The following is a 25,636-nucleotide window of genomic DNA, read 5'->3' as shown; positions in this document are numbered from 1 at the left end:
CAAAATTTGGTGAAATAGCCGACGAAGGTATTTTAGTCGGATATGTTGTTGGGACTCCCAACAGACGAGTCTTTAATACATCGACCAGCAAGGTTGAGGTGGTGTGTAACACTGATATCACAAGTTACAAATCACCAAAACCAAGCACGGGACCCGCTGGGGCTTTCGACTATGATAGGCTTTTTAAATCTTTTAACATGCCTTACGGGATTGTGCTGAGAAGAAACTGATTGTGCTCGAAAAGGTTGATACATTAGATAATTTCGCTGACTTGTTTACTAAAGCGTTTGACAAAAATCGTTTTCAAAACCTTGTTGAGCTAAATGGGATAATCAATCCCGAGTAATCGTGTTTTGTGTTTTTGTTTAAAAAAAAACAAAAAAAAAAAAACAAAACAAAACATCACTATCGCTTAGAATTATGTCGGTTGCCTCAGTTTGAAGGACATATCTTCGGATATGTTTGGTCCTCATTTCTACGTGTAGACTATGAGGATAGCCATTAACCAGATGACTGAAAGTGACCGGGGCGGTTTATGATGTGTTTTTATTCTTTCGCTGAAAATTAGTCGATCATACTTAGTTAGAAGGACACATACTTGTATGTGGTCGGTCCAGCTGATCCATTGGATCTTCAGGATAGCCGTTTACCTGAAAACTTCAATTTGATCGGGGCGATAGAACTTAAAATTTTTTTTTGGGAGATGAAATTATTTTTCAAGTCTACTACTTCGTAAGAAGTTCCTTTACTATGTTTAACAGAAAATTGATCCAACCTTGGAAAGTGATAGATATACTGATTCTGTGTGCTTAACTAGTGAAGTTATTAGGCCTAAAAGACTTTAGAACAGTCATTGTATGTCATGGTAGCTTCTTATGGTGCGTAAAAGTAGAAGTGATACTAACTAAATCTACTCGATTTTACGTGGAAACTCCTTAAGAGTTGTGTATGTCTCCATATATATCTTTCCGAATGATAGGCAGAAAAGCGATTACCCAGTCATACACGAGCCCGTGAGGGTTCTGATTCCCGTGAAGATAGCGTGTCAAGAAACTGCAGTGATCCAGATTCGGGACTTGCAGTTGTTTACTACTCTGAGTTCATAATGTTCATACTTCTCAATCAAGATGTAAGAAAGAGAACGGGATGAAGAGTCTAAAGATCGAAGAGTACTTACTATTTAATCAGACACTACGGGTCGAGGTCAACTCGGGGTGACTTGGGGAAAGCCAAATACGCTTTGAGAATAGATAGGAGGCATCATAATCTCTGAGTTGTTGCCCATTTAAGTTTTGAGCTTAATTGAACCTAACCCGTATCACAAAAGCGATGAAAACCATTTTAAGTTATTTACCTGCTTACAACCTGTTTCTTTATGTCATAATACAGCTGAACACGGATCTGTGTGACAGTCACTTAATTAGTATGATTCCTGTTCGGATCTTTTCTAAAACATAGTGGTCCCTGTTGAGACTGAAATTTGATCTTGTGTACTTTATTGTTAAAATTCTTTTTTACTTATGTAGTTGTATGATTTTATACCTGGTTACTTGGTCTTGATCGTATCATTTAACTTTTTAAAGGATGTTTTAAAACTTAATTGCAAGTTGTTCAAATTATAGGGTTTGTTTTGTAAAGTTTAATATCGGCGAACTTGTGCATAACTTCGCCAGCAATAGGCGAAGTTATCCATAACTTCGCCGGTATAACTCTGACCCTATATAAAGAAGTTTTAAGGTCAAACTGTTCATTATTTTCATAAACCGGCGAACTTATCTTCAGAAACCCTAAGCGAACTTATATCTCGTTTCATCTGTGTTCATTTTTCCAGTTCTAATCCTTGATTAAAGGTGTGTCGGGTTGTAGTTTCGTATAATCACGTTCATTAAGGTTAATCAAAGGTCGTTTCGACCCGATACGCGACCCTGTTTATTCGAAACCTTAACACCCGATTTTCAAACTTGTTATTACGTGGTCGTAATCAACTTGGACGTCTAGATCGTCTTAAAAACATGTTCTACGAGATCCGTAATCTCCAAATTCACCAACTACACGTCGAATTGAAAACCTTAACTGTTGCCGATTCATATTCGGCGAAGTTACAATTTAGGCGAAGTTATCCGTAACTTTGCCTGAGGTTTAACTTCGCCTGACAATTAATTATGTAACAGTTTATGAGGCGATGTTGTGGTTAGGCGAAGTTATTATTAACTTCGCCTGGCGAAGTTACTTAACTGTTAACAGGCGAAGTTCAAGTTGAGGCGAAGTTGTTCCCAACTTCGCCCCACCTCTAACTTCGCCTATACAGAATAAATCATAACTTCGCTCATGGTAAGAGGCGAACTTGTGATTTGCCTTGACGTTTATCTAAAAGGCTGTTGAGATCGTTGAATACATTGCCTGAATGTGAAGTGAAGGACTTAGCCAGATTGGGGTTGATAAACAGGAGTGATGATAACATGGCTAGGGTCATTGGAAAGATTGTTTGGAAGGAAAGTATAAAGGAGAAAAAGTTCGAGCTGTTGAAACCACAGAAAGGAAAGCTCATTGAAGATAAAGATAGAGGGATGAGAGCAGATGGCAAGCCTTGGATGATCATGAAGTATAAGCCGATCCGGTGTTTAAAAGAAGTGCCGATGAAACGAATGCCCAAGGATGTGCTCAAAGATCTGAAGTGGTGGTACGTTGATTGTGAAACAGCTGAAGCAGTAATGGAGAATGAAGATGAACAAGAGCTGATGAGAGTATATGATCCTATGCATTTAGTGAACTTGTCTCAAGCTGATCTGCAGGTGCTGAACGAGAAGAAAATATTTTATATTCCTGCTTGGAAAGAAGAAGCGAAGAAATATCAAAGAGTTGTTTCGGTTTGTGTACGAGAAGGCGTTCATGCTTGAAGATGAAAGATACAAGATTGTTGAAGATTACAAGACACGTGCTTGAAGATAGAGATATGAAGCTACTGCCAAGGGGGAGTCTGTTTGTACATGATGTCAGTAGTTCAGTGTCTAGTGTCTGTAATCGAGTTAGTTGGATTTGTATTTTGTTTTAAGCGAAGTTAGCTTACAAGTTCGCTGATATAGGCGAACTTGTGAACCAAGCGAAGTTAGTGACAACTTCGCCTAAACATGTTAGGCGAAGTTGTCGTGCTTTATAAGTGTTTAGGTTACGGCTTAGAAGAGACTAGATAGAATCAAGTATTGTACGAGTTTACGAGTTTGTGTAATCAGTGATTGATATCACGTGTTTCCAGTTGCAATACAACGAGTCTTTGTTTATTGTAACGTGTGTTTGATCATGTTAACGTATATCGTCTTCTACGCTCGTAACGTCTTACGTAGGGATTCCGCACCTACGTAGAACGAGATATTCCGTGTAGATTCGGCTGGGAACCTACATGTTCTTATACATTCTGCTCCTTTGTACTTTTTTATACGTATACTTTCTTATACGTTCGGCTCCTTATATGTTTTGACAAAGATGATGTGAGAAACAAAAATATGAGCCTTGTCCATGAGAAAGATGTTCAGAATCAAGGCAATGTAACAAACGAAAAAGAAAAAGATGATGGTAAGAAATTTGCTTTATACGTTCTACATCTCTACAATTTAATTTTTTTTATTTATTAGGTATTGTAAATGACAAAAATGAAATAGAAAATGATGTTGAGAATCAAGTTGAAGTAACCAATGGGCAAGGGGTGATTCAAGGTAAAAAAATACCATCTTCTATATACGTTCTTATACGTTCTGATCATATACATGAAAAAATTTTAGATTTATTAAATGTGTATAATGAAAAAGAAAAAGATGATGGTAAGAAACCTGCTTTATACGTTCTTATACGTTCTACATCTCTACAGTTAGTTTTTTTTATTTATTAGGTATTTTAAATGACAAAGATGTTTAGAATGTTATCCAAGACAATGAGAATCCAAGAACCTTAGCCAATGAGGTAGAAAAAGATGTTCAGAATCAAGTTGAAGTAACCAAGGAGCAAGGGGTAATTCAAGGTAAAAAAATACTATCCCCTTTATACGTTCTTATACATTCTATCCCTCTGCATTTAATTTTTTTTATTTAATATGTATGTAAATGACACAGATAATATGAGCAAAGAAGATGTTAGCCAAGTCCATGAGAATCCAAAAAATTTAACAAAAGAAGTAGAAAAGGACGTTGAGATTGTTGATGCCATGAGAAAAAAGGAATTGGAAGAGAATTTCAAGAAAATTTCAAAAAAAATAAAAGGTGGTAAAACGTTCTGATACGTTCTAAGATCATAACCTAATTTTTTATTGATTTTTTTTATCAAAGAAAAATGCTAAATACTTTCCAATACGTTCTAATTAAAAAAAATTCAATTGCAGAAAAAAATCAATTGACTAATGTAGCTGACAAAGGATGTGAGGATGATGTAGGTTCCCAGCCGGATCTACGCAGGAGTATCTCGTAACACGAGGGTGCGGAATCCCCACGTAATACGATACAAGCGTAAGATGGATAATACGTTGAACCGATAAACAAACACACGTCACAATACTAATAAACACGATTGTATTCCACACTTCAACACGTGATATCAATAATCACCAATACACGTTCGAAAAAAAAACCTCACCAAAATAAACCGAAGTGAGGTTTAAATAGACCTCGACAACTTCGCCTAACATACTAGGCGAAGTTGTCATAACTTCGCTTATCTCCAAGTTCGCCTACATCCCAGGCGAACTTGTGTAAAACAATATTCAAAACCAAAACAAACAATCTGACACGATTACAGACACATACAAAACACGAGATACTGAACTACTGACATTATGCACCAACAGACTCCCCCTTGGCAGTAGCTTCATATCTCTATCTTCATTCTCGTGTCTAGTAATCCCAAAAATCTCGTGTCACCCGTCTTCAAGCATGAACGCCCTGTCTTACACAGACAGAGACCACCCTCTGGTACTTCTTAGCTTCATCTTTCCACGCAGGAATGTAGAATATCTTCTTATCGTTTAGTACCTGCAAATCAGCTTGAGACAAATTTACCAAGTGCATGGGATCATACACTCTTAGAATCTCCTGTTCGTCCTCATCTTCCATAACGGCTTCAACTGTTTAACTATCAACGTACCACCACTTGAGACTCTTTAAAACATCCTTGGGCATTATCTTCATCGGCACTTTTTTCAAACACCGAATCGGCTTATATTTCATCACCATCCAAGGTTTGCCATCAGCTCGCATTCCTCTTTCCTTATCTTCAACTAACTTCCCTTTCTGAGGCTTTAACAACTCAAACTTCTTCTCTTTCACACTTTCTTTCCACACAATCTTCCCAATTATTCTAGCCATATTGTCATCACTCCTATTAATCAATCCCAATTTAGCCAAATCCTTCACTTCACACTTAGGCAAGGTATTGAGCGATCTCAACGTCCTCTTAAAATACTGAATCCCATCAAAGTGTTTAATCACAAATAACTTTAACTGCTCATCATACAGCCAGCAAATAATACCCTTCTTTGACTCAGCATACCCCTTGATATTGTAACTCTTTTTGAACATCGTTGGAACCGCTGGCTTCTTTGTCTTAACAAACCACTGAGTGTAGCCTTCTTTCCATCTCGGCTGTTCTTCCCACTCAGACTCATCAGACACATCCATATCTTGACTCACATTCACCTTGTCAACATCTGGAATATCATGTTCTACACTATCATCCACAATCTCACCTTCTTCTATCTCACTATCAATCACAATCTGTTCTCCTATCTTTTCAATCTCCTCAATAGTTAACACATCATCGGTTAAATCATCATCATCACCCAACATTTCCTCATCATCAACAACCACGACATTTTCACCACCTGATCCACCTTCCGTACCAGTTGACTCCCCCTGAGATGTGGAAGTCCCAAGAGTTTGTTCAGTTCTTGGCAACTCGCCACCTGCACCTTTCGATGCATTGGGATCATCGTCTCTATATTGTCTCTTCTTGGTTCTCAACTCGTCGCCCTTGCAGCTCGTCTCCCCCTGAGATGCTAAGAACTGTTTTAGAGCATCAAATAGTTTATCGTGTTCAACAAGGAGGGACGATTGGATCTGATTTTCTGCTACAAGTCGTTGGATACCTTGAGTCTGGATTAGATTGATTCTTGACTGTTCAGCAACTACTCGTTCAAGAGCAGCTATCCTTTCAGAATCAGACAAGGTAGCAACAAAATCAAAACGCATGTGAGAAACGTCTTGAGCATAAGGTGGAGGTATTCCCAAACTAGCTGGAGTATCAGAAATAGTCTGAAAAGTAACTGCGGGTGGTATTGAAACAGGCAACCTCGCAGTAGCAACCAACATTGACTCAACAAATCTTGCAACAACCTCCGATGGAGTGACAGTAGGAGGTGGCAAAGAGACAATCTCTGGTGCTGTAAACTGAAACGTGGTCGGAGGAACACCAAAGGATGACGGTGTGGTCACCACGGGAACACTTGAGGTAATCGGTACTGTCACAGTCATAGAAGCAGGAACCATAGTCATACCAGATAACGAGGGTGGAGAGAAACGAACCACCCTTGAGCTTTCACCAACTCCTGAACTTTCACCAGCTCTGACCTTCTTCGAATCTTCGTACCAACTTGTCTAACTCCTCCTCATAGTCAGATTCACTGTCATCCGAGTCTTTCTTTCTCTTGCCATGTATTCTTTCTTGTCTGACCAGAATCTGTTGTGCTTCAGCAATATCGTCAAGTGGAGGAATCAGAGTCGGTTCTCTCATAATCCGCCACAGACGTAGCGACCATAGAGACATGCACACCAGATGCCTCAGCTACTAGGGCTCGAACCTCAGCAGCAAGATCAATTTGTTCCATGTCAAAGAACCCTTGCCCTCCAAAGGCGACTTCAAGATCGACCTATTCTTCCGGAGCTGCAACAGGATCAGCAGGCAGTGCTTGCTGTACCACAGGTGGTGGTAGAACCACAGGAGGTGGTTGAGGAACATTAGCCTGTTGCGGTGACGGGTCACGAAATTCATCTCCTGGAGGAGCAATATAAGCAGGATTCACCAAATAACCAAACAATGCAGTGTGCCGCGGACGAAGCTCTGGTTTGCTACGAGCACTTGATGACCTACATTGCGCAAAAATTCTCTTACTTACACTCTCAACATAACGGATAGGATGTCGTTGAGGCAGCGTAGGGGCTACATGATTCAAAATCATCTGTAAAAATCTCGGGTACATTAAAAATCTTTCCCTGGCGACCGCGCGTCTCTGACGATCAATTTCATAAAACACCATCTGACTAAAGCTGTATGGCTTGTTGTAAGTCAGGGCTATCATTGCAGATTGCATCGTTGCCCCCATACCGTCTGTACCAGCTTTACGACCAGACATGCACACTATCATCACGTGCATCAGAAAACACCACTGATCTCATAAAAATCCCTTTCTCCTTTGAGTGTCACCCAACGGACCCGAATAACCCATACGTAGAAACGCACCATCTCTGAATGGAGCCGGAAAATCTGTTGGATAATCTATAGTTTCAACCCCGAACTGCAAAGCGACTCTGATTTGATCGACCGAGAACTGTACCACCTGATTGTTCACTGTAGCGCGCATAACCGGAGGATCAACTCTACAGTCATATTCTACCGTTCGCCAAAAGTCTTCAATATTTGGTAGAGAAATGGGAAGAGTAGTAGTGATGGCGTGAAAAATACGTGAGCGAACGAGGAAGGAGATGATCTCGCGATAGTCGTCGATACCACTCGCATCCGGATCCAAAGTAATATACATGTTGTGACCCGGAAAGAACTGTCGGTTGTTGTCACCACCTTCGTCACCACCAGCCCCTGCCACAGCAGCCATATCTTTAACACGGACAAGAAACAGATAATAATGAGGTTCGATTCAAGTTATAAGTTCACCGAGGGTAGAAGTGTGGGTATAAGTTCGCCGAGTGTTTGATAGTTTGGAAAGTGTTTAACCAAGTTGACCCCTTATATAGGTTTGAAAATACATGGGCGAAGTTAAGGTTAACTTCGCCCCTGTGACAACTTCGCTGGTCAACTTCGCTGTGATAATAACTTCGCCTGAACCAACTTCTTAATAAACAACATCGCCTTAAATTAGATTAAAGAGAAAGGAATCAAAACTAGTAACCAAGTGTTTATTAAAACGTACCAAGGTATAAAACATAAAATAAAGTAAAGATAATTAATTAAACGGGATTATATTTCAGTCTTGACGAGGACCTGCATGCTTTAGAAAAGATCCGAACATGAATCATACTAATTAAGTGGCTGTCACATAGATCCATGTTCAGCGATATTATGACATAAAGAAACAGGTTGTAAGCAGGTATAAAACTTAGTATGATTTTCATCGCTTCTGTGATACGGATTAGGTTCAATTAAGCTCAAACTTTAGATGGACATCACATGAGAGATTGTGATGCCTCCTATATATTCTCAAAGCGTATTTGGCTTTCCCCAAGTCACCCCGAGTTGACTTTGACCCGTAGTGTATGATTAAACAGTAAGCACACATCCATCTTTAAAGTCTTCTTCCCGTTCTCTTTCTTGCCTCTTTATTTATATGTGAGACAACACAAGCTTCAGAAGGCTTAACAACATATATGTTTTTTTTTTTTTTTTTTTTTTTTACTAAAGACATTAATACAGCTTCAAATTATAGACAACTGCAAGTCCCGAATCTGGATCACTGCAGGTACTTGACACTATCTTCTCGGGAATCAGAACGCTCACGGGCTCGTGTATGACTGGGTAATCACTTTTCTGCCTATCATTCGGAAAGATGTATATGGAGACATGCACAACTCAGAATGATTCTCCACATTAAATCGAGGAGATTTAGTTTGTATCACTTCTACTTTTACGCACCATAGAAAGCTACCATAACTTACAATGGCTGTTCTAGAGTCTTTTAGGCCTAATAACTTCACCAGTTAAGCACACAGATTAGTTTTTCTATCACTTTCCATGGTTGGATCAATTTTCTTTTAACATTATATTGAAACTTCTTACGAAGTTATAGACTTGAAAAATTATATCATCTCCCTAAAAAAAATTTAAATTCTATTGCCCCGATCACGTCAAAGTCTTCAGGTAACCGGCTATCCTGAAGATCCAATGGATCAGCTGTACCGACCACATACGAGTATGTGTCCTTCTAACTAAGTATGAACGACTATTTTTCAGCGAAAGAATAAAAACCCATCATAAACCGCCCCGGTCACTTTCAGTCATCTGGTTAATGGCTATCCTCAAAATCTACTAGTAGAAGTAAGGACCAAACATATCCGATGATGTGTCCTTCAAACTGAAGCAACCGACATAATTCTAAGCGATAGTGATGGTGTTTTTTTTTAATCAAAACGAAAAACAAGGTTACTCGGGATTGATCATCCCATTAAGCTCAACAAGATTTTGAAAACAGGATCGGTCAAACGCTTTAGTAAAAAGATCGGCGAAATTATCCAAAGAATCAACCTTTTCAAGCACAATTAATTTCTTCTCAGCACAATCTCGTATAAAATGATGACGAATGTCAATATGTTTAGTTATGCTGTGTTTGACGGGATTGTTAGTTACTGAGATTGCAGCAGTGTTATCAATGCAAATAGGAGTTTGAGTGAAATTCAGACCGTAATCGCGCAATTGCTGTTGTATCCAGAGAACCTGGGAGCAGCAGTCTTCGCAAGTGGAAATGACTACTGAGATCTGCTTCTTACACTGCCACGACACCAATCTTCCTCCCAGAAACTGACATCCACCGGTTGTTGACTTCTTGCTCTGATTGCAACCTCCATAGTCAGAATCTGTGTAAGCTACCAAATCCAGTTCTCCCCCTTTCGTGTACCACAATCCCAACTTAGGCTTGCCTTTGAGATACCGCAATATTCTCTTCACTCCCTTCATGTGAGATTCCTTCGGGCTTGCCTGAAAACGAGCACAAAGACAAACTGCAAACATAATATCAGGTATAGATGCAGTTAGATACATTAAAGAACCTATGATTGCTCGATATTGGGTGGGATCAACGTCTTTATCACTGTCAGAATCAGCACCCAGTTTGTGGTTGACGCAAATTGGAGTATCAAATGGGGTGCTATCGTCCATCTTGAAGCGTTTGAGCACATCATGGACATATTTTGTTTGATGAATAAACATCCAATCTTTCTTCTGATCTACCTGCAATCCCAAAAAGAAAGTTAATTCGTCCATGGCGCTCATTTCAAACCTCTTTTTCATGACTGCTTCAAATTCCTGACACATGGCGACTTTTGATGCAGCAAAAATGATGTCGTCCACATAGACTTGAAATAGTAGATAATCTCCCCCTTTTCTCTTGACAAACAGCGTGCTATCGATCTTTCCTCTTTCGAACCCATTCTCAAGCAAGTAATCGGACAAGGTTGCGTATCAGGCACGAGGGGCCTGATGTAGCCCATATAAAGCTTTACTCAGTTTGTACGCATGATCAGGAAAATCTGGGTCAGGGAATCCCGGAGGTTGTTCAACATACACCACCTCATCGACTTTACCATTTAAAAGGGCACTTTTCACATCTAATTGGATCACTTTCATCTCTTTGTGTGCAGCAAATGCCAAAAATAGTCGAATTGCTTCCAATCTTGCCACAGGAGCAAACACTTCGTTGTAATCGATTCCTTCTTGCTGATTAAACCCTTTTACTACCAGTCTTGCCTTGTTCCGTATGATTATCCCTTTCTCATCCCTCTTACATTTAAAAACCCACTTTGTACCAATAGCATTTACATTCTGTGGTTTTTCAACTAATTTCCATACTTCCATCTTCTCAAACTGTGCTAATTCTTCTTGCATGGCTTCGACCCACGAGCTATCCTTTAGAGCCATTTGATAATTCTTCGGTTCAATCTGGCTGATGAAGCAGGTGTACAAGCATTCACTTATGATACCCGTGTCTTTAATGCTTGCGTAAACACATGTGTGTTCATCAAAACTTCTTCTTGTTTGAACACCGTCAGACAGATTACCTACCACGTTCTCCAAAGGGTGATTTTTATGAACTCCAGTAGTCTGAACTGGACCGACTTCCAGATTTTTTTCTAAATTCGAAGAGAGTTCATCAGTGGGTGATTGATGTTGAGAGTGAAATGGATTGTAGAATTCTTCTTCAGTAGAGGCAGCAGGAGTATCAACGGCACTTGACGAGGAAGGTTAACTTTCATCGTATCGCGGACGTTGCATAATATTTTCCTCCTCGTCATACAGAATCTGTGAAGCATTTTTCTCATCAACTTCTTCTTGGAGTGATGAGGCTTTTTGTGTTGCTTTCCTTTCTTGCACGACAAGCATTGATCTTCAAAGTTAAAATTCTTTAAGGGAACTCCAAGTACCAGCCCATTCTTGACAATGTAATTCATTTTGCGAAGATGTATATGTCCCATTCTTCGATGCCATAACTCTGACTCAGACTCAGTTGCCTTTGACAGAAGACATGACTCTTCTGTTGTCATCTCAGTTGACCTCATATCCATTACATACGTGTTCTTTTCTCTTAGAGCTTTCATCACTACCCAGGCCTCTGGTATCTTGAAACCAGTATAAAGAACGATTGCCTCATTTTTTGTAAAATGCACCGTGTATTCTTTGTCACAAATCTGAGATACACTCAACAAGTTATGCTTCAACTCTTCCACAAAATTCACCTTCTCTAACTTCATTCTTCCATTTGTCACAGTTCCAATACCACTGATTCTACCTCCACTCTCTCCAGCGAAACTAACCCTTCCTCCTTGAACGGATTTCCAGTCACGTAACAAATTCTTGTTACCAGTCATGTGCCGGGAACAGCCACTGTCAACAACCCACAGATTGTTAATAGCCCTGTTTGACTGTTCCTGCACAATTAAAGAAATAGATTAAAATCTGGGGACCCAAGACCTACTAGTCTTGGGTCGATTAAATCTGTTGACCGGCATCCAGTACTTTGGTTGCCCAAAGTCAGTTTGAGGATGGTTTCTGTAAGTTCTGAAAGGAAACCTTCTAGAGGACTGGCTATGAGGCCATCTAAACCTTAGTGAATTAACTGAATTATAATTGTTGGTTTGGTAGTTAACTGGGAAAAAATGAGACCGATTTCTTTGAAATCTTGGATTAGTCCAATGTCTGAAATTTGGTGTGTTTGCATTCTTACCAGTATCATAATTAATATTCGTTTTATTCTCAGTTTTCGGAGGCCTCATACCTCTAAATTTTCTCTATTTTAGAGGACAGTCCACAATAAGGTGTCCTACTTGATTGCATCTGAAACAACTTATGTTTTGAACTTTCATCTCAACAGTTGTTGCAGATGTCAAGGTTGCATTACTACCCATTTGTCTAACATATGGTGGGACAAACGGATTTAGGGAAGAATTCTTTTCATCGGGCTTATATTCCTCCCCACGTTTTAGTAACATTACCTCTTCTTTTATCTCACCCAATTCGGATGACTTGTCCGAATTTGATGAGACAGAGATAAGGACAGAGATCGCAACGTTAGAACTTGACTTACTCGTCTCGCTCTGATTAACTTCAGTTTCTTTTGTAGAAACTTTGATTGGAACTGTCTGACTGATCTCAACATTCGCAGATTGCTGATTACTAGGATTATTAGTATAGTTATTGTTATACGTTGGTGGAACTTCAGAAAATCCAATTCCCCCTTTGTTAACTGGGGAACGTTGAACACTTATGATGTGATCTAGCATTTCTGAAGAATTTATAAATTGTTCAATTTTTCTGTTTAGTTCCACCACTTTTACCTGGTAATCAGCTATCTGTTTATCTTTTTCAGCAATTAGTTTGGTTTTTTCTTCTAACACTTCATAACTAAGATCAATTACTTGTATTTTTTCAGCTAGACTGGCTTTAAGACTTCTGATATCCTTTTCACTAGCTTTTATTTTTACCGAGTAACTGTTTCTCTAGTTTTAGTATAGTTATGATCTTCTTTTAACGTTTTAAATTGTGTGTCCAAACTAACAAACTGATCAGTTATTGTTTTCAATTGATCAGACAGATTTTCACATTGTATACAATGAAGTTCAGAACTTACCTCAGAGAGCTGATCGTTCACTTCTGCCATATATGCTTGATTTTCTCCCGTCTCCCTCTCACTTCCTCCAGTTTCGATGTTTACCAAATTAGCCTATTCGAACACTTCCTCAACTTGTATATTCCAGTTGTATCCACCATTCTGTCTAGATACCATAGCCCTATTCTCACTACCTCCCCCATTCTGTTGTGCAGGCCTGTTCTGACTTCGTTCGACTCTCTCATTTGTACATTCCTTAGAAAAGTGACCATTTTGTTGACAGTTGTAACATGGAACCTTTGATTTATCAAACCCTGGTCTTTCTCCAACGAACTTTCTACCCGTTTTCTTCATGAATCTCTTTACCCTTCTTACTATCATAGCCATCTGCCACTGCAGGTCCATCTCTTCCAAATCATCAGCATCAATCTGATCATAGTCTTCATCCAAAGTTGCAGGGTCGACTATTTTACCTTTGATGTAGTTCTCATAAGATGCAATGAAGGATGCGTATAGAGCAAACTGTTGTTCAGCTGATTTAACACTCATGGGCATCTGTGAGTAGTTGTAGCTTGAAACATTTGACGAGAAATTTCCAGTTGTGGCTTGAGGTTTTGAAGGATTACTACCTCCAGCTACGAAACATACGTCGCCATCCATGTTAAGAATCACATGACCATCCCGAGCTGAGTTTGAGTTTGAGTTTGATTCTCCCTTTGAGTAGTAGGCAGAGGATTCTGATTTTGAACTTGAGCTTGGAGTGACTTTCGCACCATACATTCCCGGATCCTGAACCTGATCAGTTGGTGTCTCCTTCCGAACCATGTTAAGTTCAAAATTTCGTAATTTATTGACCGCTGTTTCCAAATCAATCATGGCAAAGTCTTTATCCTCTCTCATCATAACCGTGTACATTTCCCATTTCGGTGGAAGAGCATCAAGAAGTTTCTCTACTATCTCTTCTTCCTTGTATTCAATGATTCATTTTTCAACTAATTACTTAGTTCGGTCATCAAGTGATAATATCTTGTGATGATATCGTCAAGTGATTCATTTTTCAAATACTTGAATACAGAGAATTGGGTTTTGAGCAGCTTTGTCTTGGAAGCACGTATCCCCACATTACCTTCATATCTATTTTCTAGTGCTTCCCATAGCTCTCTAGCAGTTTTGTACTTCTTGAAGGTATGAAGAATCTCTTATGGAAGAGCCATTGTTATTGCTGCATGAGCTTTACTCTCTGCCTCATACATTTTCTTTTCCTCCTCTTCCATCTTACTGTACTTCTTAATTTGTTCACGACCTTCAAAGAAGGATGTTGGTGGAATGTATCCGTCTTGAATGCAAACCCACATTTTAGCATCTTGATACTTCACATACTGTTCAAACCGATCTTTCCATGCAACGAAATCGGTACCCTTGAGCATTTTTGGAGCTTTAGTTGCTGAACCGGCTTCAACCTCCATTTTTACCAGTTCTGTAATGTTTATTGAAGTCATAGTTAGAAGAAACACGACTCGAAATACAAAGAAAGTATTTTTTTTTTTTAAACAGTGATCATATAGCGAAGTTAATATAACTTCGCTTGGACGTAACTTTGCTTGGACTTAACTACGCTTGTACCTTATAATTTCGCTTATAAGTTGTACTCAACTTCGCTTTTCGCTTGTTCTTAACTTCGCTTAAACCTTATAAGTTCACTTAAACCCTACGTAAGATGACGGCAACTTCGCCTGATGAACACAAGGTTTTGTAGGTTTTAATTGGATGTATTGCGAGGTATGCGAAGGTGTTTTGGGGTATATTTGATGGGGGGAGATGGGTAAGACACAAAAACTAGGTATTTCAACGTAAACTCGTTCCGCGAATAGTCGAACGGAACGATCTTTACACCCGTGTGATAATCCCGAACCACACAATCACGAACAAATGCTCTGATACCAGTTGTAGGTTCCCAGCCGGATCTACGCAGGAGTATCTCGTAACACGAGGGTGCGGAATCCCCACGTAATACGATACGAGCGTAAGATGGATAATACGTTGAACCGATAAACAAACACACGTCACAATACTAATAAACACGATTGTATTACACACTTCAACACGTGATATCAATAATCACCAATACACGTTCGAAAAAAAAACCTCACCAAAATAAACCGAAGTGAGGTTTAAATAGACCTCGACAACTTCGCCTAACATACTAGGCGAAGTTGTCATAACTTCGCTTATCTCCAAGTTCGCCTACATCCCAGGCGAACTTGTGTAAAACAATATTCAAAACCAAAACAAACAATCTAACATGATTACAGACACATACAAAACACGAGATACTGAACTACTAACATTATGCACCAACAGATGACGATGGTATAAGACAAACAACTGATATAATTCAAGGTATTTTTTTAAAAAAACTATTGATTATAATACATTTAAGGTAAAAAAAACTTAAAAAAAATTATAGTGACAGAATTTTAAGAAATGAATGAAGAAAAGAGATATGGTCAAGGTACATTCAAATTTTAGAAAAAACTGTATTGAAGGAAATGAGAAAGTAGGTAATGATACACTTGATTTTGAGAATACAGGTACATCAACACAAGAAAATGCTGAAAGACAAACGGAAGAACCCATTCGAGGTAATTAATTAAAAATCGTGTTCTTTTAAAATATTATTTAAAAAATATTCTAATAAAAAATGGTATGTAGTTACAGAAGTGGAAGAATTAAATGCAGAAATTGGTGACAAAGAAAGTGTCAACAACTCTACTCAAGGTATTAAAAAGTTTTATACATACTATCACAGAAACACACACAACAAAAAAATGTATATTATAACTTAGTCGTATTATAGGGCTGGTTGATGTTAATATTGAAGAAAATTTTGAATACGACAGTGAAGATTCGGATTCAGTGATAATGAAAACTCTGTTTTACAATCAATCAACAGAATTTAGAACTTCTGAATCTAAATCAAAAAAATTGCCCCTTGTTGCTACATCTCCTACACCAGCTGCAAGTTATCATAAAATAGATAAACTACAGCAAGAAGAAAGAGAAAAAAGATTAGCACCGGCCTTGAAATCACCTTATCTAAACCGAGAAATTGGAATGACTGAAAAAATAACAATAGATGAGCGGATTGTTTCAAGATTTGTTATTGGTGATCTTTCTGATAAACATAAATTTGAAGTGATTTACAAGTCAGAATCCGCCACTGCTTTCGAATTTGTGTTTAAATGCTTTTGTCCGGATATGTACATCTTGTCTGGTGCTATGGACATTTACACAGAGTTGTTGAATCATGAAGAGAGATGAAAAATTATCCCCGTTAAGATTTTTTGCTATATCAACGCTTATAGTAAGTATTACACCTTTATTTATACGTTAACAAAAATGTATACATATATTAATTATATCAAATTTTATTTTTTATACATGAAGCCAAGTGATTACTATTTGAAGGGAGCTAACGTCAGCGAATATAAAATACTGGAAGTCACTCGAACCAGTTACACTATTTGTTGTGCCAGTACTTTATGAATACCATTTCTATGTGGTTGTTTTCATGAAAATAGTTACAATTGAGCTGATTGACAACATGGCTAACGGCGATATATCAAAAACTGCTCGCTTTATATCAGCTCAAGAAAAAGCAGATGTTCCAAAAAAAATCTTTGGAAGTAAGATATAAGGGTGTCCTAGAAAAACTGGTAAAACATTTAAACATTCTTTAAAAACTTATTTAAATAATATATAAAAAAAATTAATAGGTTGATTGCCCGTAGAGGGATATTTTTTGCACCTACTTATCGAGAAAGAAGCACCCAATTGCGCCGAGGTTGGAGATATCAGATATCAAGAGGCTACAGATGGATTGGAGAACAAAAAACAACGAACTCGATTGTGGTGTCTTTTCTATAAAACACATGGAAACTTACAAAGGGAAGAATCTGTGGACATGCGGATTTTATAAAGAGTGTCCAAGACAAAAACGACAACTAAACAATTTGAGGATAAAATACTTGTCAAAGGTGTTACTATCCGATATCAACAAAGCCAAATCAGAGTTAATTAGAGTGGCAAAGAAATATGATGCATTACCTGAGAAAAAACTGTTCAGTAACAAAGATTTAACTGCTAAAATTGATGAGAGGCAAGATAATTAGGAACTGGCCTTTATTATGTTTTTATGGAAATGACCTTTATTTTTCTAATACGTTATAGTTAGATTTTGTTTGTACGTTCAAGTTAACAGACCTTGTATGGAAAATATGATGGAGTTTAATTAGATTTTGCTTATACGTTCTAGTTAACATATCTTATTTTTGCTTAATTGTTTATAAGATAACATAGAGTTATTATTTTGCTAATACGTTCTAGTCAGATTTTGTTTGTACGTTCAAGTTAACAGACCTTGTATGGAAAATATGATGGAGTTTAATTAGATTTTGCGTATACGTTCTAGTTAACATATCTTATTTTTATTTAATTGTTTATAAGATAACATAGAGTTATTCTATTTTGCTAATACGTTCTTGTTAGATTTTGTTTGTACGTTCAAGATAACAGACCTTGTATGGAAAATATGATGGAGTTTAATTAGATTTTACTTATACGTTCTAGTTAACATATCTTATTTTTTGCTTAATTGTTTATAAGATAACACAGAGTTATTCTATTTTACTTATACGTTCAAGTTAACATATCTTATTTTTGCTTAATTGTTTATAAGATAACATAGAGTTATTCATAAAAAAGGTAAAAACATAAAAATACCAAATAACATAAAACACATAGAATGTTATCAAAACCACATAAAACATAAAAAAAAAATACAATTAACAGGCAACAATTATTGGGTAACCAGAAACATACTGCCTAAAATCCATTGATTACATGATAGATTTAAGAAACTCGGTCTTCAAATCAATAGAGCAGTTCAGAAGTTTAATCGCCTTACACAACTCTTTCAATTCATCTACTTCCTTTTTACCTGTGTCAATCAAAAACAAAGCACACAAATAGTTAATAGTACTACCAGGCATGTTTGCTAGCAACTTTGTTATTTCATCCCTCATATCCATGTTTACACCAGCGGTGATGATAAAATCATGTTGTAAAGCAGCCCGATTTTTTGTATCTTCAAGGATTTGTGCTGGAATCTGTTTCAACAACAAATTCTTAGCTGATGAAGAACACGATGAAGATGAGGAATCCATATCTTGTTGTACTGAGTTTTATGTGGTGACATGAAAGGTGTGGTTGTAATTAAATAGATAAAATAAAGATACATAAAAACAAAAATAACTAAAATGAAATAAATTATTGGGAAAAAGTGAATCTTTTGTAATTTAATAATTTAAATATCTGACACCTATGAAACTATGAAAGACAATTACACGTTCCAATACATTAAATATCTGACCACTGCATGTAATACGTTCCAATACATTATCAAACTGCATGACCACTGCATGTAATTAAATATCTGACAAAAATACGTTCTCATACGTTCTAATACCAAAGCATTAAAAGATTGGTCACAAAAATAACCCTACTGAAGTGACAACTTCATGTAATTAAAAAATTATCATCAGATTTTAGTTTAATAATGATATATGTTAAATCTCCAACCAATTAAAACACAAAGAAAAAAGAAATTACAAATTTCATTAACACGTTCAACTACTCACTTTGAAAAAATTGGCAATGCAATCATGCCTACTAAAATGTTAAGATGCCTAGATATAATTGTACTCAGTTCAAAAATATTTAAGTAAAAATTGTAATAACTTCATTCACCAACCAAAAAATCAAAAAAATCTATAAAAAGAGAGCAAACGCATCCCACAAACACACAACAAAAAATTGAAAAAATAAATGGATTCTGGGAATGTTACTGTTAAAATCATTTTCCGAGCAAGAATCTACATGGAGCTTGAAAAAGACTGCAATCGGCTATGAGTAGTTGAAGATACAAAGAGGTGTGTGACAGATGAAGCAACAAAAATCGATGCTCTTCACCAAGAAATTCTAAAGCAACCAGATAGCACATTCAAGACAGAGGCAATAACCTACCTGGAAAAGCAAGCTTCATACTATGGTCAGCTTCAAGATGTGCTAGAGAGAACAGCTCACAAGGTGACGGTGAATAAAAGAGTAAAGCGTGAAGGGGCCGAAGAGATCTTCGACAACAACTAGGGTTTCCAGGTGACTGCTGGTGTGGTGGTGTGGTGATGGTGTGGTGTGGTGGTAGAATAAAATAAGTTTGTGAATAGGTTTGATGTGATCCTCTTTTGTAACCTCCTTTTTCAGCCGGATTTAATATAAAATCTATTTAGTATCAATTTATTTACACGTTCTTATACGTTCCATTACACAACTTGCAGGTTCCATGAAATATAAAACACAAAAAGTGTAAAAAAAAAGAAAATATAAACAAAACCATAACGCTAAAAACTATTCTTCTTGAAGTTGAGGACAAGTTCGACTGTTATGACCTTGTTTATGACAAACTTTGCATTCCCTATATTTCTTCCCAGACCAACTTATAGCAATCTCTTTCTGAGATTTAATCCGTTTATATGACCCGCAACCCTTATTCTTAATACCACTAGGCACACGGACAGTGACCTCTGATGGTTGATTATACCCTAGAATAGCAGCAAACATATCCCTTTTTGATATATGAGTTCTTTTGTATCTTGTCTCATCGGCTTGTTTGATCATAATATTCATTTGATCCCTGACTTTAGTTAGTTCATCAACATCAGTTGCACAGCTATTTATGAGATACTCACCAGCCAATGTTATTTCCCTGAGATCTCTTTGACTTTTAAATATTTGTCATTACCAAAAGTTGAAATTGAAGCAGTTCTAGGATTAACACCAGCATTTCTCTTCCAACAATCGACCATGTATTTCTTTGGAAATCTTGTAACTCTAAACAAATTTAAAATATAAAGGCTGTGACGACACAATAACCCATAATGTTTAAATCTTTTGCATCCGCATGAAATCGTCGAATCAATTACTTCCTCACCTTCCTTTTTAAACAAAACCTGACACACAAAAATATATTAAATACTTTAAAACATTCTGTCAAAAATCATATAAACTTACAAAAAAATGTTTTAAAACGTTCTACAACATTCAAGCAAAAAAAATAGAATCTTTAACTAATTCATACCTCCAAACAGCCTGGAATATATGCATTAAAGTCAAATACTGAAAACCTCACAAAATCTTCTTCTCTTAATTTCAAACATGCTACACCGCTTCTAATATGATACATTTCATATTGAAAAACATTAAAAATAGCCTTTGTATACATCAGTTCTACTTCCTTCTCAAAAGGATTTTCACTAATCGGATCTGGATGGGTGTACCTTGTATCATGATCATTTTTCCTACCATTGTGCCTTTGGATCTCCATACAATGATCAAAATGACTAAAGAGCTCAACTAGTGATAACTGTGAGTTAGAAACTTGACAAAAAAAATGATTTTCACTTTCTGATCTCTATGTAGTTCTCATAAGACCAGACAACGGTTCATCCATAATAAGCAGGAATCCAATCATATCTCATTTCAAACATGTCACACAACCATTTATTTGTTTCAAGATCATATTCCTTCACTATAAGTTCCGATTGCGTTTCGAATTTGGATTGAGAAATTGCATCCGTCCAAAAAATGTCACATATTTTACGTTTGAAATCTTCATTGTTACAAATGGTAGCACCAACCTGATGTAACAAAAATTAATAATTTGGTAATAAGGTCAACCTCAGTAAAAAAAATGTTCTTATACGTTCTTACACGTTAAAAATATGGACGGATATAACACGTTCTTAAACGTTAAAAAACACACACTTAAAACACACTGATGCATGCTAGTTTGTTTTACATGTTCTAAAACGTTCTAACACGAATACAAATATGACCTAAATATACTAAAACAATAATATGTTTATACGTCCTTAAACGTTCAAACACATTTAAAAAATATGCAGCTATCAAATAGTGATGGATGCTAATATGTTTATACATTCTAATACGTTCTGAAACATATGCATAGTACTTTGAATACATTAAAAGTTACCTTATCAACAAGTTTTTTCATAATGTGCCACATACATAACCGATGTCTCAAGTTTGGTAAAACTAAGGAGATTGCTTGCTACATTCCTGGATCTTGATCAGTAACAACCACCTTTGGGGCAATACTGAAAGAATCAAGAAAAACTTTCAAAAGTCAAGAATAAGATTCAATAGATTCAGATGATAATAACGCAACACCAACTGTAACATTACGACAGTGATTATCAATGGCAGTAAATGGTAAACCACATTGTACCTGTAACAAACAAATTTATAGGAAACGAATTAAAAAAAATATGTACAAAATATTAAAAAAATTAAAAAACAAATGTATTAAATTGACATACTTGTTGGTCTTAAATGTGGCATCAAATGATATAATATCTCCAAAAGCCAAATAATTTTTCTTTGAAATTTCATCCGCCCAAAACAAACGATCTAATTCACCATTAGAATTAACAGTATACTCAAACGAATAACCAACACAACAGTTTTTCTTCCCACTTAATCTTTGTAAAACCATTTCCGCATCATACTCCCCAATATAACAAGTTAAACTCTATTTGAAATTCTTACAATCTTATTTTGTAGCCCCAACTTCCTCAAATCCTCCATACTTTGTCCTCATAATATGAAAATCCTTAACAGGGCCCATATTCAATGTTGACAACTCATATATAATATCTTGTTGTACATGAGTCAACTTCCTATTTGATAGAACACAATGCATATCTTTTGCATCCACCAGTTCATGATTATGTCCTTCGACAAAATCGTTTATTTCAAACCTCAAACCGTCATCATATTTTAGAAATATTTGAGCTAGACAACCACACTGAATTGTTGGTCTCTTCCTTCTTTTATAATACGGTCTATTGGAACCATCTTTTTCAGCCATAAAGTCATAACTGTTTGCAAGTTTATGACCTTCTTTCGAACAGGTAAAATATTTAGACTTTAATAAACCGTCATTCATATACGAACCTCCTTTATGAACACAAAAACCAGCTTTCTTTGCATATTCACAATAGAAATCATATGCATGATCAACAGATTCAAAAATCATTCCTTTTACAGGTTTAGAAGATGCATTAACTTGCGGTATAACAAGATCTGATGAAGGATCTGATAAACAAAAAGCAATTTAAGTCAAAAAAATTCGCCTAAAAAAACATCTAATTAAAGTTTAGAAAATACATACGAAAATAAATATAATTTACAATATAATCAAACGTCAAACATAAATTAATACGTTCTAATACGTTATAATATGTTCTAACCGAATCACAACTACTAACCAAACTATACGTTCTAAATAGAAAAACAACAATCCTATCAACGATTTGCTATTAAAACACATAATTTGAAGTCTAATCGAATCACAATTAGTTGACAAACTATAAAACACAATATCGATCATAAATTCAATAGAAAAATAACCTAAAAATCAAAAAAATGTATTTATCCGTCGATTAAACCTACAGTATACAGCTAAATAAATAACAAATTATTAGAATTAAACCTACAATTACTTACTTTGATGATAGTAATACATGACGTTTAAAATCAACGAAGACCGTCAAAGTTAATCGAACAACAAAACTCGCCAATTGTTAAGCAGTTTTTGGATACAAAGATCAAATTGAATAAAACAGGGTATATGCAAAAACCGTTTAATATACTGGCGCGATTAACTTTTAAAAGTAATGTAAAAAGACAAAAACACCCTTCTGTTAACTTACGCGATCAAATTAATCAAATTGGTAATCAAAGATAGGAAGCCTCGTGTACGTAATGTACGATAACCAAATTTTGTATTGGATCATTTATCTATATATATATATATAATAAATATAAGAAATTTGTAAAAACGATTAACGACAAGAAACGTCAATAATGATATTCGGGTTTTAATAAAGTAACGATAATTTATTATTATTAAAATATACTTAAAATACACACACACACATATATATATGTGTGTGTGTGTGTGTAGGGAAAGGATCAGAAAGAACTAGAAAACTAATAATAGAATATTTTTAATTTAATAAAAAAAAAATTAAATTGTTTTTTCATCCTTCTTATATGTTGTTATTCTTCAGCACAAAAAAATATAAAAATTAGAAAAAGTTTAAAAAACTCGTTGTAATGCATATATGAAATACATCGACTTTTTCTTAATGCATATGTGCACAAGTGTGCTTTTTTATATGTGCAATATTGTTGATTAGCATATATGCAAGTGTTTGTATTGTATTTGTGCAATAGTGTTATATTATATACAAAAATTAAAAAAAAATCGATATAGTGCATATGTGCATTAGTGTTGTATTACATATATGCGATAGTGTGTTTTGAATACAATTATTAGTTTTGTATTTGCATATATTCAATATATATTCAATAGTGTGTATTGTATAATGCAATTGTGTTGTATTATATGCAATAAAACACTATTTTATATATCCAATAGGTATTAGTAGAGGTGCACAAATCGGTTTTTTTAAAAAAACCGGTTCGGTTATTAACCGGACCGGTTTTTTTTCACCTGGAAAAAAACCGGTTCGGTTAATAACCGGACCGGTTAATAACCGGTTTTTTTATCTGAAAACCCTAACCGGTCTAACCGGTTAGGATCGGTTTAGAAACCGGTTCATACCGGTTAATAAACCGGTTTTTTTATTAACCGGTTTTATAAAAACCGGTTTTTAGGTTAACCGGTTTTTTTTTTTTTTAAATAACCATTATTTTTTCACAGTATAAACAAACCGGTAACTACAAGGCAAACCGGTAACTACAAGGCAAAATGGACTCACTCCATTCTTTGCTTTCGTTGTTAGGGTTCTTTGCTTGGAAGATTAAAAACACATAACTTTCATTTATAGCTTTTACATTAAAAATACAAAAATTAAATCGTTATCTCATATTCGTATCTCAAAAATACAAACATTAAAGAATGCTTAGACACGATTACATTAACAACTTGCTGTTTCTTACTCATTATTTGCCTCCATGTTTGCTGTTTCTTTAACTAATTTTCTTCGCTACCCGATCCCGAGCTATTCCTTAGGTAATCGTCGTACGCGGCTTCTTCATCTGTCATTGGTTGAGTGTGTCCTTGATTGACCTCGTCTTCATACAAGCCCGCCTCATACTCCATTTCCCCCTCGAGTGAGCGTTGATGTTGTGCCCTATCTAAAGAGTCCAAGTAATCCTTGTAGCAAATCGACATCTCTACAGCTGGTGGAGTGAGTCGAGTCCTCCTAATCGATATAACCCTGCCAGAAACAGAAAAAGCAGACTCCGAAGCTACCGTTGAAGCTTGGACCGTTAGTAAATCTTTGGCCATGGCGGCGAGGATCGGAAACTCATCCTCCTTACCTCTCCACCAAGCCAGCAAATCAAGACTTCTAAATTCATCCGGAGTCATGTGTTTCACAAAGTTGGTACCACCATACCTTCCAAGTTCACTGCTTGGGGTGTTTACCTTTTGACGTTTACCGGCGTCTTCCCAAATCATGTAGTACATCCCCATTTCAAGGTCGGTTTGGGATTGGGATTGGGCAACAGCTCTTAACGAGTCATGAATTTGGGAAGACGACCCGTATTTTGTAAGGTAAACATCATACATGTTTGACAAGGTGGTGTTGAAAGATTTTACTTTAATTTTAAATGGCCAACCGCGGCCGTATTGTTGGACGCGTTATCAAACGAAATTAAAAAGATTTTATGTTCAATCTTGTATTGTCGAATGACTTTATCCAAGAGTTTAAAAATATTTCTACCCGTGTGCGGGTAATCAAACAATTGAAACGCAACGGTTCGTTTCATCATTTGCCACGACTCGGGGTCAACCCAATGAGCCGTCACACAAATGTATGAGTCGGGCGAACCATTAGGTACCGACCACACATCCGTTGTTAAGTTTACACCAGTTTGTAAGTTTGAAAAGTATGAAATTAGTTCGGATTTAGCGTTTTTCCATGCTTTAAGACAATCTCTTCTAAGGGTCGAACGACTTACGTGTTGGTAGCGTGGTTGAACATACTTTTGCATCATCTCCGTGAATTGAGGGTTGTCGAAGTGGTTGAAAGGAAGTGTTTGTTGAATCACAAAGTTTGAAAACTGTTGACGTACCGCTTCAAGGTCGTACGTAAACACCGTTCCTTGATTCGTCATCTCCGGCTGCGAACTACTTCCCGATTCGTCCTTCAAGGCCTTGCAAAAGGGCCTTTGTACATGCGCTTTTAAAGTGGAGTTTGCATCTTTGCCATAAAACTTCAAACAATGTTTGCATCGAGCTTTTTGGCTACCGTTAGACATTTCGCATAGGTCGAAATGTTGCCAAACATCTTGGTTTCGTTTCGTGGGGATGACCCGAACGACCGTTTCTCCGGTGTTCGAGGCACCCATGTTGACGGATGAAGCAGCACTTTGGGAGGT

General features: G+C 36.5%; 1 protein-coding gene across 1 annotated transcript; it reads right to left on the bottom strand.

The window, feature by feature from the left end:
• Positions 1–21,773: 21,773 nt before the first annotated feature.
• Positions 21,774–22,748, bottom strand: LOC143564964 (protein FAR1-RELATED SEQUENCE 5-like). The gene is made up of 2 exons (XM_077052092.1): positions 22,730–22,748; positions 21,774–22,318 (listed from the first exon to the last, which is right to left on the bottom strand). The coding sequence occupies exons 1-2, from the start codon at positions 22,746–22,748 to the stop codon at positions 21,774–21,776; spliced, it is 564 nt and encodes a 187-aa protein (XP_076908207.1).
• Positions 22,749–25,636: the final 2,888 nt, after the last annotated feature.

The sequence above is a fragment of the Bidens hawaiensis genome, unplaced genomic scaffold (genome assembly GCF_021521415.1).
Source record: "Bidens hawaiensis isolate Kalapana, Puna unplaced genomic scaffold, B.hawaiensis_p1.1 tig00022183_1, whole genome shotgun sequence".
NCBI classification, from domain to species: domain Eukaryota; kingdom Viridiplantae; phylum Streptophyta; class Magnoliopsida; order Asterales; family Asteraceae; genus Bidens; species Bidens hawaiensis.
Note: the sequence above shows the minus strand (reverse complement) of the source record. Positions and strands in the feature narration are given on the sequence as shown.